This window comes from Colius striatus, chromosome Z (assembly GCF_028858725.1).
Source record: "Colius striatus isolate bColStr4 chromosome Z, bColStr4.1.hap1, whole genome shotgun sequence".
NCBI lineage: Eukaryota > Metazoa > Chordata > Aves > Coliiformes > Coliidae > Colius > Colius striatus.
This window is the reverse complement of record NC_084790.1, coordinates 85,995,568-86,014,507: the sequence shown is the minus strand read 5'-3', so window position 1 is coordinate 86,014,507 and position 18,940 is coordinate 85,995,568. Positions and strand designations below refer to the sequence as shown.

Genomic DNA, 18,940 nt, shown 5'->3' with positions numbered 1-18,940 from the left:
CCCCTTCCAGTGCTCCCTCACCTCAGCAGGGAAGAAATTCTCCCTTGTATTTCTTTGGAACCTCTTCTGTTGCAGCTTGTCCCCGTTGCCCCTTGTCCTATCATTGGCCATCACTGAGCACAGCCTGGCTCCATTCTCCTGACATCCACCCTTTATGCATTTGTAACCATGAATGAGGTCACCCCTCAGTCTCCTCCAAGCTACAGAGCCCCAGCTCCCTCAGCCTTTCATCACAAGGGAGATGCTCCACTCCCTTCATCATTTGCCTCAACGATGGGCTCCGGCAGGCAATGATCTAATCCTTGTTTTAACAACTATTTTCCAGAGGTAGGTATAGAAGATATTGCAGCTATAGGGAAATGAAGATCCCTGCTCATCTGTGCCCCTAGCACAGTGACCGAGAGGGCATCTCCAAAAAAGTCCAGGAGCTCTCCTCAGGTCTGACCTGGAAGCAGCGCCTCTGAGGATAAGTGTCAGCTCCCACTGACTCGGCTGCCACAGCAATTTGGACTTTGGTCTCACTGTGAGTGGCATCCACACAGATGCCAATTAGCATCCCTCCTTCCCCCCCCATCCCATGATTGCAATGACATGGAAATCTGGCTGCTAGGAACAACATGCCACAATCCAACTGATGCTGTCTGGAGAGCTCTTCCTCTGGTTCAGATCTCATTTCTTGTCAAAATGGCTTTGCCACACTGGCCAAAAGCATCCTTCTTCTCCTGGACTCATTACCCACTTGTGGCACAGTAAATCATGGTCCTCCCTTGGAAAACAGCCCCCTTCTCTTGCCAACGGTGCACAGATTGATCTTTCTACTGCAGACCTCTGCCTTTCTGCTGTCCCTCTTGCATCCCACGCTTGTCTGCCAGCTCACAGCTACACGGTGAATACAGAACTTTTCATCTCTGCCTGCCTATGCTCCTACTCCAACATCTCACTTTGCCAGCACTGGGAATGACACTGGCAACTCCAGCCTAGACTTGGACTTTTCCCCAGAATCTTTTCTCAGAATAATGTCTCCCAGGAGCAGCTACATAACCCCCAATTCTTGCCCTGACCTTCGTATTTCAACTACTTGCACTGGTCTTTCCTTGACTGTATCAGTAACAACCCTGTTCCACTCTCACTGGCCCTGAAGGCTGCCACTGAAGATCATTTTGTAGTCTGGCCTTGTGGAGGATCATGTCCTCCTCTGCCTTCTGTGCCTCCCGGGGCTCTTCCTCTGGCCTATAACACAGGAGCTAGCGGTCATCACTCCCAGCTCAGTACGTCACTTGAAAGCCATGACCTCCTCTCTCATTTCACAGAATCACTGAATGGTGGGGGCTGGAAGGGCCCTGCAGAGCTCATCCAGCCCACCCCTCTCCTAAAGCAGGTTCCCCTTGATCAGGGGGCACAGAAACACGTCCAGGTGGGTTTGGAAACCTCCCAAGGAGGAGCCTCCACACCATCCCTGGGCAGCCTGGGCCAGGGCTCCCTCACCTCAGCACCAAAGGAGTTTCTCCTCCTGTGCCAGTGACACTGCCTGTGCTCCAGCCTGTGCCAATCACCCCTTGTCCTGGCACTGGCCACCACACAACAAAGACTGGCCCCATCCTCCCGACACCCACCCTTTAGGGATTTATCAGCATTGATAAGGTCCCCTCTCAGCCTTCTCCAGGCTGAACAGCCCCAGGTCCCGCAGCCTTTCCTCCTCACAGAGATGCTCTAGCCCCCTGATCACCTTGGTAGCCCTGTGCTGGCCTCTCTCCAGCAGCTCCCCGTCCCTCTTGAGCTGGGGAGCAAGAGGTGTCTCCTCACGATCACCCCCTCAGTCAAGCTTCCCCATGTTTTGCCTGAAACCCTCCTCCTGTGCCTGCAAGACACACACACCAAGGGGCTGACACACACACCGCTCAGCTTCAACTCGCTCCACGTCCCTCACAAAACCCTTCACCTCGTCAGGGGAGCACGGGACAGGATGTAAGGGGAAGGCGGGCGTCCATCAGAAGTTTCGGCGTGTTTCGGGGGGCTTTCAGCAGGTGGGTGTATGCCCACCGAGCGATCCCCCCCCGCCGCCGCGCCCGAGGCGCCTCAGGAGCCCGAGCGCGGGTCAGGGCCGCGCGCAGCCGCCTTCCCGCCCTCCGCGGGCCCGCCCAGGAACCGGCTGCGGGGCCAATAGCGGCGGCGGCCGCGGGGGGCGGGGCCGCGCCGCCTCCTACCCCGCCGCCCCCCGCACTCTTCCCCCTCCCGCCGCCGCCGCCGCCGCCCGCGGCCGCCGCCGAGGGGAGCGTCATGGGACAAAAGGCGCGCTGAGCAGCGCGGCCGCAGCGCCCAGCCCGCGCCTGCCACGCTCGGTGCCCGCCGCGGCATGGTGGCTCCGCGCCTCTAGGCCCGGCCCGGCTCGGCCCGGCCCGCTGCGCCTCCCCCACCATGCCGAGCGGCAGCGCCGCCGCCGCCTCCCCCACCGCCGAGCCCGCCGAGCCGCCGCGCCTCCCTCCCCACCCGCCGCCGCTGCTGCTGCTCCAGCAGCACCTCGCCGGCCTCGGCCTCTGTGACCGCGGCCTGTCCGCCGCCGGCGGCGGAGCGGCGGGGGCGGCCCGGCGGCGGCGGGCGGGAGCGGCCCGGCGGCGGCGGGCGGGCTTGACGCCGCCGCCCGACTCCGCCAGAGAGCTGGGGCCCGGCGGGGCGGAGGAGGAGGAGGCGGCGGGGGACGAGGGAGACCTGGAGCTGGAGGAGGAGGAGCTGCTGGTGGGGCAGGACGAGGAGGAGGAGGACTCGGCCGCTCTGCTGCTGCTGTCCTCGTCCTCCTCGCCCTCTCAGCCGCTCCCGCTGCTGCCGGCGCTGGGCTCCGTCCTGCTCTCGTCCTCCTTCGATGCGCAGGAGGCGGCGGCGGGCGCGCTGTGCGGGGCGGACGATCCTCAGGGCATGATGGCGGCGATGCTGTCCCACGCCTACAGCAGCGGCCTGGGCGGCGGCGGCGGGGCGACGGGCCTCAACGGCGAGCAGGCGGCCTTGCTCCGCCGCAAGAGCGTCAACACCACCGAGTGCGTGCCCGTGCCCAGCTCCGAGCATGTGGCCGAGATCGTGGGCCGTCAGGGTGAGTGGGGGAGCGGGGCAGCGGGACGCTCCCGGGGCCGGGGGGGCAGGTGGAGGTGTGGAGCGAGCTGGCCCGGGCCCCGCCGCCTTTCCCCCCGCGGCTGGTGTTGGGGCTGTCCCCGTACGCCCCGGAGCGTGCCGGCGGCAGCGACCACTCGCCCCCCCGGGACCTGCCTCTCCTCACGTAAAGCGCGGCTTCCCCCCGGGGAACAAGGTGCCGGCGGCATGCCGGCCCGGCTTGAGCATCCCAGACCAAGCGCTGGGTTGGTACAGACCTTCGGTTATTGTCAATTTTTGGCTGTAAATCACCGTGTGCCGGGTAGTGAGGTTCAGGTAGGTGTTGGCACAGGCTTTGGGCTTCACTGAGAAGCTGCGTTTCCCCATAGGAACTTTGGACCGTGTTTTACAAAGACTTTAAGTGAAGGGCTTTAACTTGCCTTGCAGAGCAGGGTGTGTGATCGCACCCTTCCTGCAGCTTTCCACGGCGCTTACCGAGACAAAGTAGGACCTCGGGAGCCGGCGAGATGGAGAAAGGAGCCACATGCAGCCCTCTCCTGTGTGAAAGCCCTTGTCTTTCTGCTGGGGTTGTGGCTTCCTGTTGATCACTCTTGCTACACTCCATGGGTCGGTATTACGCTGTTAGGATAAGGTCGTATCCGTGATGTCACGTTCATCGCTGGCCTTTCATCTGGTCTCATGGGAGCAGTGCTTGGAGGAGTTAGAAAGATGACATTTTGTTCCAGCTTTTTTGGTGGTGAAACCTGATTTTTAAAGCACTTTTTATGCGTTGAGAGGAGCGCTGAGCAGTGTCAAGTGTAGGTGGGGAAATGCAGACAATGAAGTTGCCTCTCTCTTCCTCTTTTTGTGTTACTCTCTCGGTTTGGGGGTGGTATGTCTCATTCGCTGATCAGCTCTGATAACAAGTGGTTATGCTGTCTGATCTCTACATCAATGTGGCTTTTGTTTCTTTCTCTTTTTTTTTTTTTATTCCTTCTTTTACTGAGTATAAAATAAATGGTAAAATCAGCCTAAACCAGTGTGGTACTGAGGAGGTGCCCACTGAGCACTCATGTTTTGGCAAACTTTTTGTTTTCTCTTCCTAGGTTTATATTTTAGGCTTTTCACTTGCAAGGGTGGGTTTTTTTTTTCTCTTCGCTGGGTGTGTCAAGGGAGAACCAGTGGCCACGCTGCAGAAATTGGCAGGTAGCTTCATCTGATGCAGGCAAGCCTGTTGTCTTCAAGCAGAAAATATCTTTCCCAAGAAATAAGCATTTTGAATGTCTTAAGACATTGCTCATGTGTCATTGGGGATGGCAGGCGGGGAGCGAGGGAGGTGGAAAACAGAACTGAAAACAGTTATTGCTACAGTCCTCTAAAAGATAAGTACAAACTATTGGGCTTCAAGGACTGATTAGGCTGCTGTGTTCATTCTCCACCAGGTCCAGGTTGTTCTCTGTAGTATATTTTTCAGTACTTTTGAGTCACTTAAAAACAAGATAATGCAGTTGGCCTAAAAATAGGATCATTTGCTCCTGAAGAGTTGATTTACTGCCTCTGCTTTTATTTCTTACCTGATATCACGCTGTTTGGCTTGTGATAAAATATTTAGCCTTGGTGAGGAAGGATTTAGTTATCATAAAAATAATTAGGGCTACAGAAGAGAAAGGAGCAGAAGGAGTGGAGGGAGAGCTAAAAAAAACATTGCCAGATATACTTGCATGAAAGCTTTGGGTAAGGAGGTCCTTCACAGTTCTCATTCAAGGGAGACTTGCGCTTAGAGACTGCCTTACATAAGTTGTATTTGTTGCACCAAAAGCTTTTCAAATTTCTTAGAAATACTAGTCCTTGTGTCACCTTTTATGGCCCAGAGCTGTGCTGGCTCCACATGGGTTAGAAGCTCTTCTTGCTCTCTCATCCACCTGCTTGGCATGTGTCTGTGCTCTAGCCCAGCAAAGCGTCCTCTGCGGTAGCACAGCTTGGGCTGCCTCGAGCGAGGCTGGCAGGAGCCACAGCTCCTTCTGCTCTCTCTGAATATGAAGATGCTGCACATTCTCTTCCCGGCGCACATCGTAACCAGCTGATTGCATTACCGTGGTAAATTCAGCTGAAGTTTTACACCAGGCTCCTCAGTGCTGTAATACTTTTATAATTGGGATATTACTTCTGATGGGTTTTCACAAAGATGAAGTTTATGTCCTTTCTTCTGCCGTCTTCATGAGGCATAAAAGGAACTTGAAATGTCTACAGGCTGAAAGGTCAGCTCTGAAATACTAGGAATGCTGAGTTTGATCTAGGCTTTGCTGGAGGCCTCACTGCTGTGTCTGGGAAGCTTGTTTGTTCTGAGTCCTAACTCCCTAACTGAAAGAGTAATGGTAAGCAGAATTCCACCCTATTTATCTAAATTTAATCTTTTCCACGGAGGAAGAGAGTTTCCAGATGCTGTTTATCAGACCGAAGGAGCCCCTGATTCCTAAGAGAGCTGTAAACAGGCAGAAACCTTATGGTGCTTGCTCTTAATTTTCTATTTTCAATTATGTGCCAGTTTCAGAAATAAATCCATCAGTCCAGGCAGTTGTGTGATACTCCCTCAGCCACACTCCAAGTCACGGTATTTGAGGGTCCCCACGTCAGCTGCGGAGCTTGGCAAGCCTGCACAGGTAGCTGGGCTCACGTGTGGGGTGTTGCAGCTCTAGAAGGCGTGAGGTGCCTGAAATGTACCCTGTGGTTGGTGGTTTTCTTGTGAAGCCCTGGTGGAGGCTGCTGGGTTACTGTGACAGTAGTTTAATGTGTTGCTGCTGGAAGCATTTTGCATCACTGAAAAAGGCTTAAGTAAGATTTTCTTTTCATGAATAGTAGCCGTTCCTTTTTCAACCAAAAAAGTCTTGTAGTAGTTATGAAAATTCATGGGATTTTGTGCTCTTTTTTTGCTGTTTTTAAAAAATCTTACATGTTCTCAACCTTTTCTTACTGCCCTTGGCCCCCCAAAAATGAAGCTGACAGGCAGTGGCTGGGGTAGGGGTAATGTAATTCTCTGTAGTCTTTGGAGTGGAAGAATCTCAAAGGTGAACAGCAAAGGAAAATATATTTGTATCCTTTTATTCTTGTTAAGGCATGTGTCTGGGAGCCAGGAAAACTAGATTCCATTCATGGCATTGTACAGGCTTCCTGTATGAATTTGAACTAGCTGTTGAGTCCAACCTTCCGTAAGTTGGCGAGTCATCCTGCCGACCAGAGAAGTGGCTTCCTTTGCTGTCAGCAGCTAAAAGTCCGGCATCAAGTTGGCTTTTCTAAAGAAAGTAAATAAAGTTGGAGGAAAGTGGTCATGAGAGGTGGCTGCAGGAAAGCTGCCTTGCTGAGGAGGTGACCTTATTTGCCTGAGAAAAGCTGGCATAGGGCGTATACTCAAAATTATATAAGCACGTATCCAGACTTAAAAAATACTTCTGGAGATCCAGCTCACTGTTTGGAGGGTTTGTTTTCATCTCTTAAGTCATGTGGAGGGCTCGTGAAAAGTCTGCTGTGGATCACCTTAAAACCATTTCCTGTATGTGGAGTTGGTGCTTTTGCCTAGTCTGCGAGGCCTTGAGGAGCTGACAAGTTTTGAGCGGAGTATTTGGTGTCTCCTTCTACCTTTACACTAAAAAAAGAGAGACACATGTTTAAGTACTAGAATCCTTTGGGAATAATACAAAAAGAGTGGTGGTGCCTGAAGGCATGAACAGGAAACCTGAAAGATGCTGGGAAGCAGCAAAAGTGTGTCCTGTAGAGATGCTCCATCCTGCAGTGTATTAACTGTCTTCAGATGATTGTTGGAATATATTTGCTAATACATTCCAGCATTATGACTATCCAAGTAACGTGATTTTCCAAGTGTTTATACCCTTGCTAAAGCTGACAGTGGTGGTGTTTTTTCCTCACCAAGACATCACCCGAGTTGGAGCTACTTAACTGTAGAGCCTGATGCTTCTCTCTGTTCAGTGAGAATAGTTGGGATGATAGCTGCAGAACTTGAAACAGGCAGGGCAGTCTCCAAACCCCGGTTGAGTAAGAGCAGGAGGAATGATATCATCCCATTTCACTGATTAAATCGATAACAAATCTGCTTTGCATGAAACAGCATTGCAACTAAAATAACATCGGTATGCATATGTCATGATCTTGGACTCCTTTTTGCTCTTTGTTCCTGAATGGGGACTTTGCTCAAAATACTCCTGTAACTTAAAAAAGTAGTTCTGATGAGTTGGTAGCTGATAACTATCTAGCACAGCTGAACAGCCAAGTGGAAACAGTAGCTATCACTCCGAGTGGAAACAGTGCTAAAACAATCCTGAGGCAAATACTTGCACTAGCTGATGTGCTGTAGCAGGGTAATCACAGTCCTTTCAAAAACAACTACGTGCCTGGTTTTATGTCAGCGTGTGTGATGATGTTACTGAATTGCAGACGATTATTAGCTGCTGACCTGTAAGGAGCAGTCAGCATAAGCACAGTGAACTGATCTGAATTGCATATTGTTGGCTTTTAAAACTGGATGCTTAAGATTCCCACTCTAAAGAATAAGTTTGATTTGCATGACTGAAGTCATCCCATCGATCCCTGTCAGTTGATTGCCACAGACAACAAAGACCACAGGTTCAGCTGACTGATTTTAAGTGAAAGCTGACAAGGCAGTCGTGCTTCAGATTAACTTTTTTGGCATCTTTAACGAGCAGGTTATTAAATGCTGTGGTAAATGGCTTGTTCTAAACACTGAAAGAAAACTTGAGCTATTTGCTGAAATCCAATACAAATGCTGGGTTTGGTGGGTTTTTTTTCTGAGAAGTTGAAGTCTCATCATTCTTAGAGCCTGGAACTCCAGGAACTGAAACACGTGAGCATACCGTAGTGGCTTGGCACGGTCCGAAATCGCTGCTGAAGTTTCAGTGCAGCCTTTTGCTCCGGTCTCGTGTCACAGACATCACCTCAGTTCTGCCACCGGTCACTTGTGCTAATGCAAAGACCGAAATCGAGTCGCAAAAGTGTAGCATAAGGGTGCAGGTTCCCCCTCCAGCTGAGATCACAAACCCTCAGTTATAAAAGCTGCCCTTGTCTGCCTGGTCGGGTGGGATGCACACCAAACACAGTATATGCTCAGGAGATGTTTCTCGTGGTGTAGTCTGCCAGAAACGCTGTCGATACTAACAAACAAATACCAGACCTGAATACCTGCATAAACAGGATCTTTTCGGATGAAGCTGCAATTAAAATAACAAATTGTAATGACCTTTTTTTTTAAGTCTTTGATGGAAAACGCTGATTTCTAATCCTACCGTCCTTTTTCTTTTCTTGTAAAATTGCTGTGTTCTGAGAGAGTATTTTTTGTAAGTTCATTAATATTCGTTGTAAAGGAAAGAAACTTACAAAAGAAACCCAGATGAATGTGCCTCCAACCTGCGCTGCCATTAACCTACCTCTGACACGAGGAAAAAAAAGCAGTGAAACTGTTTCTTTCGAGCTGATTACTGGAGTCAGCAGATGTTGCGTATTACCCTGTCTTAGCCCCCCCGTTGCCTTTTCTTCTAGTACACTGTGGTCTGAACTTCTGGAAGAGAAACTTTGTTCTAGACGAGTTGTTGGATATCTGGAAAGTCATAAATTTGGGTTTTATGCGATACCTCCACCCCACAGGGCCAGTTCCCTATTGCAGGGAAGACATTTAACCAGGACAGGGTTGCAAACTTAACAACAAGAAAAAAGGCTCAAAAGCTCTAAATGAAGCATTTGTTTAAAATTTCAGTTACTTTTTAAGAAAGTCTTCCTTTCCTCTCTCTTTCAGGTATTCCTTTAAGTTCACGAGATCTTGCCAGCATCTGAGACCTCTGTTTCCTTGGCTGGTGTGAGTCAGTAATTCTACAGTCTGCACCAAGTTCTCTGCTGCTCCTTTGAACAAAGACACAGACTTCTTTTTACCTCCTAGTTATTTTTGCATTTCACAATATACTGTGGAATTTTAGGTGTAAAAGCAGAGGTCCAGCAGCATTTTTGAATATGAGATTTGCTGTAGATGAAAGGTGGTGTGGGTTTATTTTTTTCAGTCTTCCTTTTCTTGGCCATCTGGGCATGCTGTGTGGCATGTTGAATGGTGGTCCCTTTTAATATCCTCCTCGTGCAGGTCAGGTTTCCTAGCACTTGCTCACACTGATCTCTTTCACTTACTAGATCAGTGTTCTTAATTAAATCAATCTTTTTCCTGTAAGCTATTTCACGTGTACGCCGTACTCTCTCTCTTTTTCTACTACTGTATCTTTTTGATTTTGCTCAGCCTCTGACAACTTACTCCTGGTGCTGCGGCAGTTTAAGTGATTAATAATACAAGTTGCTGCCCACTGGCCTTTTTCTGCATGTAAATTGTTTACTGAGTTGCCATCTGTCTTGGAAACTGGCGTATTCCTCTGCCTCAGAGATTGCTGATCTCATAGAGCGTCCCACCCTGACATACAGAAGGAAACAGTGTGCAGGCTGGCTACTTCCTTCTGTACTGGGGATGATCTATAAACCCATTGATAAATTGATACATACCTAAGAAGCCTTTAGTAAAGAGCGTGTACACAGTTCCTAAACCAGGGATTTTGTTTTCCAGAAGAGGGAATCACCCCTGAGAGCTTATGAGAGCCTTCCCTTGGGCAGCTTTCTCCAGCATCTCTAGACACTCAAATCTTCCCCTCTTCCCACCTGCCAGCTTGACAGCAGGAGGTCCAAACCGAGTCCTGTTCCCTGCAGTCTGGCACAGCAGAGTAGTTCACCATGATTCTTTGGCTTTTTGTTGATATCTCCAGGTTATCCTCCTTTCTGGTGCCTCCACAAGCCCCAGCCCATGTGGCAGCAGCACCTGGTGCACACTCAGTTCTGGTCTGGAAAGGATCTTGTCTAAAAAGCCTTTCTGCAGTTTGGACTGGATGCTGACAAGTAGGAAAGTTCCTGTTTTGTCTCAGTATTCATACATGTAAAAAGATAAAAAGCTGAGTAAGTGGTCAGTTGCTCCTCAGAAATGGGTAAGCATGATGGAATTGAGACGGGAGCAGTCTCAGTCGCTGTGTATACTGTGGGTCGTGTTGAAACGTTCCAGTGGCAGTAACTGCAGCATAACTAAAAGCCTCTGATTGCAGTGGTAAGTTAATGAGGGGGTCAGGAGGCAGGGGAAAAAAATGTCTTGGGTAAAAAAAAACACTCTATTTTTTTATTCTTGGAAGATCTGTGTGTCATCTGTTAGAATAACTTCTATCAGGGTGGCTGCCGGTTGAATTATTCCCCTCTACACTAGTCACTAATGTACCTACTTGTAGCATTGCTTGTTGTAGTGACACAGAAGTCAAGAGATGGTTATTAGCAGCGTGCAGCACTTCTGAGTGCACTCATTGTCAGAAACCCTGGATGCAACCACATTCCAGGGCAGAGAGACAGAGCTTTGTTCCCTCACTTTGGGTTGTAGTGACACCAGGATCACATTTTGGATTGTAAATCTGAGAAGCAGCTCTGCTTGTTGGGCTCTCATTGTGAGGCATCCCTACTGTGGAAAATGTCATCTTTAAAAGCAGACCCTGCTGAAGGACAGGAGATCACATCCCAGTTCGTGGGCAGCCTGCAGGAAAAGCCTTTGCCCAGACACATTAGTGTTGCAGCTCTACCTTTTTGTTTCAAGTGGCCACCTCCGAGGAACCGAGTGCCACCAGGGAGGAGATGCTTTGCTTTATGTGAACAAAAACAACTGTTAGTTAAAACCTGTGTTTGCTCCTGTCCCCATTTAACCAGGCAGCCTGCTCTCTTGTCCTCTGGAGACCCATCATCTTCTCTTTCCAAACCTGCCAGTGACCTGCCCCGTCAGCTTGAGCAAATCCCAGCTGCAAGCTGTGTCTGTCTTCCTCGTGTGTTCATATTTGTTAGCTCACCAGCAGGTAACATGTCTGATGGTCACATGGGAGTCCTAAATCTTACCGACTAATTAACCCAAATAGTGACCAGGCTATTGTCTGTACTATAGAATGCTGTTAAAGCTGTTGGTGGTTGGTCTAGTCCTGTCCTCAGGATGGATGCTGTGCTCTGTGGTGAGTTGTCTCTGCTTAGCTCTGGCTCTAGAGAAAGCTGCATTAAAAACAGATGAATGTTTGTTATTCAAAGAAAAAAAATAATCCGAGTTTAGTCTATCTCTTTAATTGTTTAAAAAAACACCTTTAAAGACTTCATTCCTAAAATCAAGGTGCTGGAGGGGTGGTAAATAGCTGCCTGAGAGCTTAGGTGTGGATTTTTGTGCAGAGCAGCATGTTTTGCAAGTGCAGAGCAACTACTTTTTTCATCTGCCTTGAGTCAGCTACCCAGATTCAACAGGCAATTGAGTAAAAAAAATTGTCAGGAGTTGAAATTTTCCAGTCTGTGGATTAAAACAAGGTGTGAGATGAATTAATTGATCTTGGGTGAAGGATGACAGGAACCAGAGTCAGTCTGTCGACTGACCAGACAACAGGCAGTATTTTATAGGACTTTAATAGCCCAGTGACGTGCCAAATACCTTCTGGTCTTAATTTTCTTGTGTAGCCAGCCTGCTTGAGGAGGTTTAACCATTAAATAACTTAGAATGGGATTTCATTTTCTGTCCCAAGGAAGCTCCATCTCTGCTTAATAAATGGGCCATATATCAGTTTTCTGCTGTATAACCACAAACTGGACAGATTATTTTTAGCCATGTCACAGCTGGAAGGAAGCACTCTGTGCTTAAGCAAAAGGGTGCAACTTGTACCACCAGTGGGAACAAGCAACTCTTCTGAGAAGTACATAGAGCAGTCATTTTTAATGGAGTAGATTAATCAGGTGTGCAGTGTTGTGCTCTGCAGGCCCAGCAGCCGTTGGCCTTGCGGTACACCCAGTGTTTGTCTCTGCAAGTCCCTCCTTACCTCAGCTGCAGGAGCTCTCACTTCCTAATGAAGAGCTTGTGGCAATGAAATAAGGACAGTGCCAGCTTAACAGACTCTACATTTAAACCCGTGTCCATGCACAACAGTTGCAGGTTCATAGAAAACCAAGTCCCTGGGCAGTCTCTTTGCCTTAGCTGGCGTTGCTGTGCCATATCCTGTGAGTCTGCAGGGACATCCAGACCCTTTCTTGGCAGGGAGTTGGCAGTGGCTCTACTGGCAGCTCATGGTTCCAGGTTGATTTCACTAATGATTCTGTTGCTGCTTCCTTACTTGGTGTCAGTGTATTACAAAATCAGAGCCCAGTGCTAAGGACTGTATTCAGTATTGCCTTCCATCAGATAAGGGTAAAGCTACTGAAAAACGTGTTCCTGTCAGCTGCCTTTCTCAGAAGTGCCAACAAGCTGTGGGGGCCATTCTCTGGGGTGCTTGGCTTGGGACTGAGTTGAAAGATGCCAGATTTGGCGGGGGCTGCATCAGCCCTGCCCAAGAAATGAGTTGGTGCTAATGCAACTTCACCCTGTTTGCTGTTCTTACAGCCCAGGCAGTCCTGAAGTCTTTCCAAAGGATTTGTGTCTGAAGAGCTGCAGGAGGTCTCTGGTTGCATTCCCATAGCTAAGTACTCATCAGGAACAGGGGAGGAAACAAGCTGATACTGTGATTTAATTGTGGTTCACAGGGGTTGTTCACGCAATTTTTGCTCACCCTGACTTCCAGGCATCTGTTTAGAGAATCTTCTTCTCAAAGCCCCGTGTAACTGGGGAGACGAGGTTCAACAAGCCTGATGGTAAGAAGGTTTGGGTTCCCCGGTGTGCCTGAACGCTGCTTTCATGGCACTTGGCAAGAGCTGTAGGAGGAAAGAGATGTGTGTCCCTTGCTTTGAGAGGCTGTGTTTTGCTGGTATTGGTTCTGAGAAGCATGAAGGGCTCCCTTCCCCTGGTGTAGCTCTTTGGAAGAGACCCCTCAACGAAGGGATCCTCATTTGTAAATCAATCTTTGTCCTGTTCCCAGTGTTTGGCATAGAGGCGAGTTCAGCAGAAGAAAGAAACGGGGAGGAAGGCTTTGTTTCTCCTGGACTACCACTGTGGCTGGAGAAAGGAATCCAAGGGATACTCTTCTGGGTGGTTCTTGACTGGTGTGCACAGGATTTCTACTGTGATCCTTGTCTCTGCCAGCTCACTGGGGAATTTTCCTCCTGGAGTAAGTGGCCTGAGACTGCGTTTGGCGTACCTCGTCCTGATGGGGATGATGAAAGGTGAAAGTTGGAGTGAAGGCTGAGCCAGCTGTCACCACTGAGTGAGGACTGTGCTTAGCTCCCATCTCAAAAGGGGGAGAAACCTCACCTCCCTTCCTATCACCTTTTTCTTAATAAAGTAGTTGATCATTTAAAATCAGTAGCATATGCAGTAAACAATTCCTTCAGAGCTACCCTGAAGCTTCTTGGGGAGTAAAATGCACGTAGTGTGTTTAAAATGTTTAGTCAAATAATCCTCCTAAGGGGAAAACCAGGGAGGAGGCTAGAAGAGAAGAGCACAGTCCAGGCAAGATGAGCACTGCCTGCGGGGTGGGTGCGGGCTCAGCTCCTCGGGTGCCTGGGCAGGCCAGTATTGCATCTTGGCCTAAATGAAAGCAAAAGTAAAGGGTTCTGCTTTAGCTATGTCAGTAGGTACCTGGGGCTGAGTATGCTGCTCAGGAATGCTTATGCTGCTCCACCAAGTGCAGTAACTTGGATTGAATAGAATTCCATTATCATACCAAAGTTAATCTGGAAGGTTTAAACTGAATTTCCAGGGAGAAGCTGCCCTCCTTCAGACTGTTTTAATCTCTCTGCTTCAAAACCTTGGGTACAGTGATCTGAGTGATTTGTGAGTGATTTAGTGTGGTGGTGTTTGGTTGGTTTTTCCTCTGTCTTTCTGTGTCTAAGCTTGGGAGATTGGGGGAACTTTTTTTTTGATTCGTCCTTTGGCCCCATGACTTCATAGCTGGCCACGCTCATGTCATCGTGGCCACATGAGCTGTCAGAGAGGGGACGGGATCCATCAGCTGCGCCTCATCCCATCACCTCAGCAGTGACTAATGGAGGAGGGTGTGAAACCAGAGCAAGAGCAAACACAGAGATCATCCTGCTGCAGTGGTGTGATGGGCTGCTGACCTCGGGCTTTGACGTGACTGCCTGATGTGGGGTTTTCCAGTGCTCTTGCAGACAAAACCCAGTGGGAATTGATTGACTCATTGTTGTGGTTTTGCCTGTCCGGAGCAAAAAGGAATGCGGAGGGGATCGGAGAAGGAAATAAAAGAGCCCACTTCAGTTGAAATAAGAACGATTTGCTAGGGAAAATTGAAGAGGAACAACTATAACAAAGACAAGGGGGATATTACAAAGGAAACTGGTGAGTGATGCAGTTGCTCACCACCCGGGCCCGACCTAAGCGACTGCCCGAGACTGGCGACCGAGAGCCCGTGACCCCAGAAAAGCTTCTTACAGCCAGCCCCCACCTATATACTGGGCCTTTGGCCTCTGCTTTCTAGGTGTGTGGCTCTTGCCTTGAAAGAAAAGCTCAGGCTGCCTCAGTCTGCGCTGTTCTGCAGCCTGAGGATGGAAGGCCAGAAAGGGGGTTTTTTTTTCTTCACCCTGGAGCAGTTTAGAAATGTGGCTCTGGAAAAGCAATCTGGGAGTTTGCAGCTGAAGCGGGGAGTGGAGCTTGAAGGTGCAGGCTTCTAATGTGATTTCAGCTTCTAAAACATCAGGAAAATCTTGTCTAGAATGTAAGCTGTAAGAATTGGTGAGTCACTTTGGAATCTAGAATTAAGCAGGCTCTGAACTGTGGCATCCAATAAAGAATTATGTGTGTTATCTTACCATAGATGCCCCTAGTATTGTCTTTTAAACACTGCCTCTAGTTTCCAGGAAACAATAATGTAAACTGGGGTGGAAGGGAGTCAATGAAAGTAATCTGTGTGAATTGGAGAGTGACTGATTCGCATCAGGAGGCTGACTTTGTGTTTAAAGTGTTCCACAACAGAGGACTCGGCTGGTGTGAGAGCTTCAGCTCACCGTTTCAGGCATCCGTGTGGGTTTAAGGTTTGAGCCCACCAGTCTCTTCTGAGTGACTGAAGGAGAGGGGAAGCAGAACAGATTGATTTGCTTACAGGGAGAAATGCAAACAAAGAGATGGAGAGAACAAAGGCAAGTTGCCAAAGCGAGGTGCTGCTGTCCGCTGCTGTGAGCGAGCGAGTGGGAAATGGCACGGCTTCAAAGGATGCAGGCTCTGCTTCCGTGGAGCATCTCATGCCCGTGTGTTCTCTTTTTCATTCACCTGGTAGAGCACTAGTGCCCTCTCAGTGGGCTGCAGTGGGAGCTAGGGGCTTGTTCTCTCCCCTTGCTCAGCTCCAGGCTCTGCATCCCCCTCCTTCGCAGACCTGCGGGTGCCTCAGGCTGTCTGCTGGAGGTAGGGCCTCCCAGAGCCCTCCGAAGAGCTGTTGAAGATAATGAACTTCCTCCCCAGCTGTGTCCTGGGAACAAAGGGCTGTTGTGCTCAGCCCTTTGTCCTCACTTGTGTGCAGGGGCCCTGCAAGCAGCAGCTCTTCCTTCCCTCTGTTCCAACCAGCATCTATGTATTGTCTGGGGTTTTTTTGTAGTAGTAAACAGTCCTGATTAAAGTGCATCTTTGGCTTTCAAACTGTAAAATTGTCATTGCTGGCAGTACCTTGGGTGCAGATGAATGTTTCAAGAGACTATTTCTTGTTACCCAGACAGTTTTGAGAGACTTAATGAGGAGAACAAGAACAAATTTCACTTGGCGTGTAAAATGATGCTTAAAGCCCTTGGTCTGCAAATGTTGCTTACAGTTGTTTCAAAATGAGGGTGGCTATAAGGCGACATTTAGTGGGACATGCTTCTGAATGTGTTTCAAAACAGGCTAAACTCAGTCAAGGCTCAGTCCAGCAGGTTGTCACAGACCTGCTTGTGGCTTTTGGTTTTGCGCTGGCTGCCTTTCTGGTCCTGTGAGGGGTAAAAGGTGGCTTCCAGATGCCTTGAGTGTGTTGGGAGACGGACTGCTGCCACTAGCAAGTGTAGTAATTTAGTGCCCAGAAATCCCAGGCAGGTGGTCCATTAACTTTTTGTCTCTCTTTCAGACTGTATTTACTCAGTCAAGGAGAGAAATTCCACGTAGGCACGTAGTATGTTACATAGCAAGCCTTGTTTGCACACCACAAATTGCTTCAGCTCCTGCTTGACAGTTCGAGGAGTGGCTCCTTCATCCCACGGGGAAGAGTGAGGTTTTAACCACACTTACTGATAACAGGAAGCAAATGGAGACTTTTCAGTAAATCAACAACTTTTCCCAGTACCTTACCCAGGCTGTGACACAGACCCTTCTCCTACTGGTAGATGTTTGCTTTGCATTTAGGCCACGCTCGTCTGCAGAAGGGCAGGCATTGGGTTTATGTGTCAGCCCTTCCTTACTCCTTCTGCAGAGCAACTGAAGGGCACCCAGTCGATGGGGGAAAAACTATAAACCCAACCAGCATTCGTGGGATAGTGTCTGTCAGGGAATAAACATAAATGGCTTTTTCTAATAGCAGTGGAGGAGATGGTGGGCTGAGCCCAAGCCCTAGAAGCATTGCTAAAATAGCTTTTGTGGCTGTGTCAGAGGCCTGTTTGGAAATAATAGGTAGAAGTTGTTGCTGCCTTCTCTAATGTGGCTTGCAGAGATAAAACCAGCTGCTTCTGGTTTCACCCTACAGCTTCTTGGGACTGTGACACGGCTTAAAATAGATGGCTTTCTTGTGGCTTGCTGCCCTCGGCTGCCTCGCTAAACTCGCGTGTGTTTCTCTCAAACAGGTTGCAAAATCAAAGCGCTAAGGGCCAAGACAAATACTTACATCAAGACCCCAGTTCGTGGAGAAGAGCCCGTCTTTGTCGTCACCGGGCGAAAAGAGGACGTAGCCATGGCCAAAAGGGAAATCCTCTCCGCTGCTGAACACTTCTCCATGATCCGAGCGTCGCGCAACAAGAACGGCCCTGCCGTGGCAGGTTTGCCCTGTACCCCCAACCTGCCGGGTCAGACGACGGTCCAAGTCCGGGTGCCTTACCGCGTCGTTGGGCTGGTGGTCGGTCCCAAAGGAGCCACCATCAAAAGGATTCAGCAGCAGACCCACACCTACATAGTCACACCCAGCAGAGACAAGGAGCCCGTCTTCGAAGTGACGGGCATGCCCGAGAACGTGGACCGCGCGCGCGAGGAGATCGAGATGCACATCGCCATGAGGACCGGCAACTACGTGGAGCTGAACGAGGAGAACGACTTCCACTTCAATGGGACGGACGTGAGCTTCGAGGGGGGCACCCTGGGGTCTGCCTGGCTTGCCTCCAACCCTGTCCCTCCTCCCCGCAATAGGATGATCTCTAACTATAGGAACGACAGCTCCAGCTCCCTGGGAAGCGGCTCCACGGATTCCTACTTCGGCGGCAATAGGTTGGCTGACTTCAGCCCCACGAGCCCGTTCAGCACAGGCAACTTCTGGTTTGGGGAGACGCTGCCCGCGGTGGGCACGGAAGATCTCAGGGTCGACTCTCCCGTGTACGACTCCTTACCCAAGCCTTCCCAGACCATTTGGACCCCTCTTGAACCCGTCAACCCTCTCTCCAGCTTCGGTAGCGATCCTACTAGCGTCGCCAAGGCCCCTCGCCGGGGCAGCCAACCATCCACTCCTCGCCTGTCGCCCACCTTCCCCGACAGCCTGGATCACCCTCTGGCCAGGAGAGTGAGGAGCGACCCACCGGGCACTGGCCACCACGCTGGCCTTCCCATCTACATCCCTGCCTTCTCCAACGGTACCAACAGCTATTCCTCTTCCAACGGGGGCTCCACCTCCAGCTCCCCCCCCGAGTCGAGGCGGAAACACGACTGCGTCATCTGCTTCGAGAGCGAGGTCATCGCGGCCCTGGTGCCCTGCGGCCACAACCTCTTCTGCATGGAGTGTGCCAACAAGATCTGCGACAAGGAAACGCCGTCGTGCCCCGTTTGCCAGACAGCTGTTACTCAGGCAATCCAAATCCACTCTTAAAAACAACAGCAGATAGGTGTTATTATATATGGACTTCCTAAAAAAAAACAAACTCTTTAAAGGCATGGGTGTCTTGGTACCCTTGTAGTAAACTTCCTGATGAGTTCTGACTGTTTGGGCTTTCTTGGGATTAGGCTGAAGTTGTTAATGAATTTCTACTTTCTCAAAAGGCTGCTATGGTAACACTAAACCTCAGTGGTCTCGGTCCTGTTCAGTGTAAGCAGACGATGTGTTGGGCACAGGGGATCTGCCATGGGCTTACGGCACAGCGAGTGGAAGCCACCATCAACCGCACCACCGAAAGCAAAGCAACAACAAGCCGATGAAACCAATTTTCCCTGCTTCCTAAAAGGATCTCTGTTCAGCGTTTGGACTCCTGCGTGCTGGCAGCAGCGAGCCTCATCGCCGGAGCACAGGGACGTGACTCGTGTGCCGTGGAGGGCTTGTGGCATTATATCAAACAACACTTCCAATGCTGCCTTCTTTACACTGCCAGTCTTGAAAAAAAACAAAAACAGGTTTGGGGAAATCATTTTGGGTTTTGTTTTTGTTAGTTTCGTGCAACGACATAGGCCTAACTCTTCATCATTGCAAACCCCTTTGTGTTATGTTTAAAGAGAAGAGCAACCGGTTCTGTTTCTTGGGTGGGTGAGGCGGGGGGGGACACACCTCATTGGCAGGTTCAGATCAGTTTCGGGGAGGGCTTTGTTCAGAAAGGATCAGGATTTCTGTATTTCCTATCCACTCCTCAATGCCACGTGGAAAATGGCTGAGCTGTCTTCATCCCAATGCAGAGTGAGGGCTGTGGGATGCCTGCACTTGGACACAGGGTGAGGACGCTGACA

General features: G+C 49.8%; 1 protein-coding gene across 1 annotated transcript; it reads left to right on the top strand.

The window, feature by feature from the left end:
- Positions 1-2,601: 2,601 nt before the first annotated feature.
- Positions 2,602-18,738, top strand: MEX3C (mex-3 RNA binding family member C; the record flags this gene model as incomplete). The annotated part of the gene is made up of 2 exons (XM_062018256.1): positions 2,602-3,082; positions 16,870-18,738. Coding segments are annotated over 2 exons (1,707 nt in total), but the record flags the coding sequence as incomplete, so codon positions are not given.
- Positions 18,739-18,940: the final 202 nt, after the last annotated feature.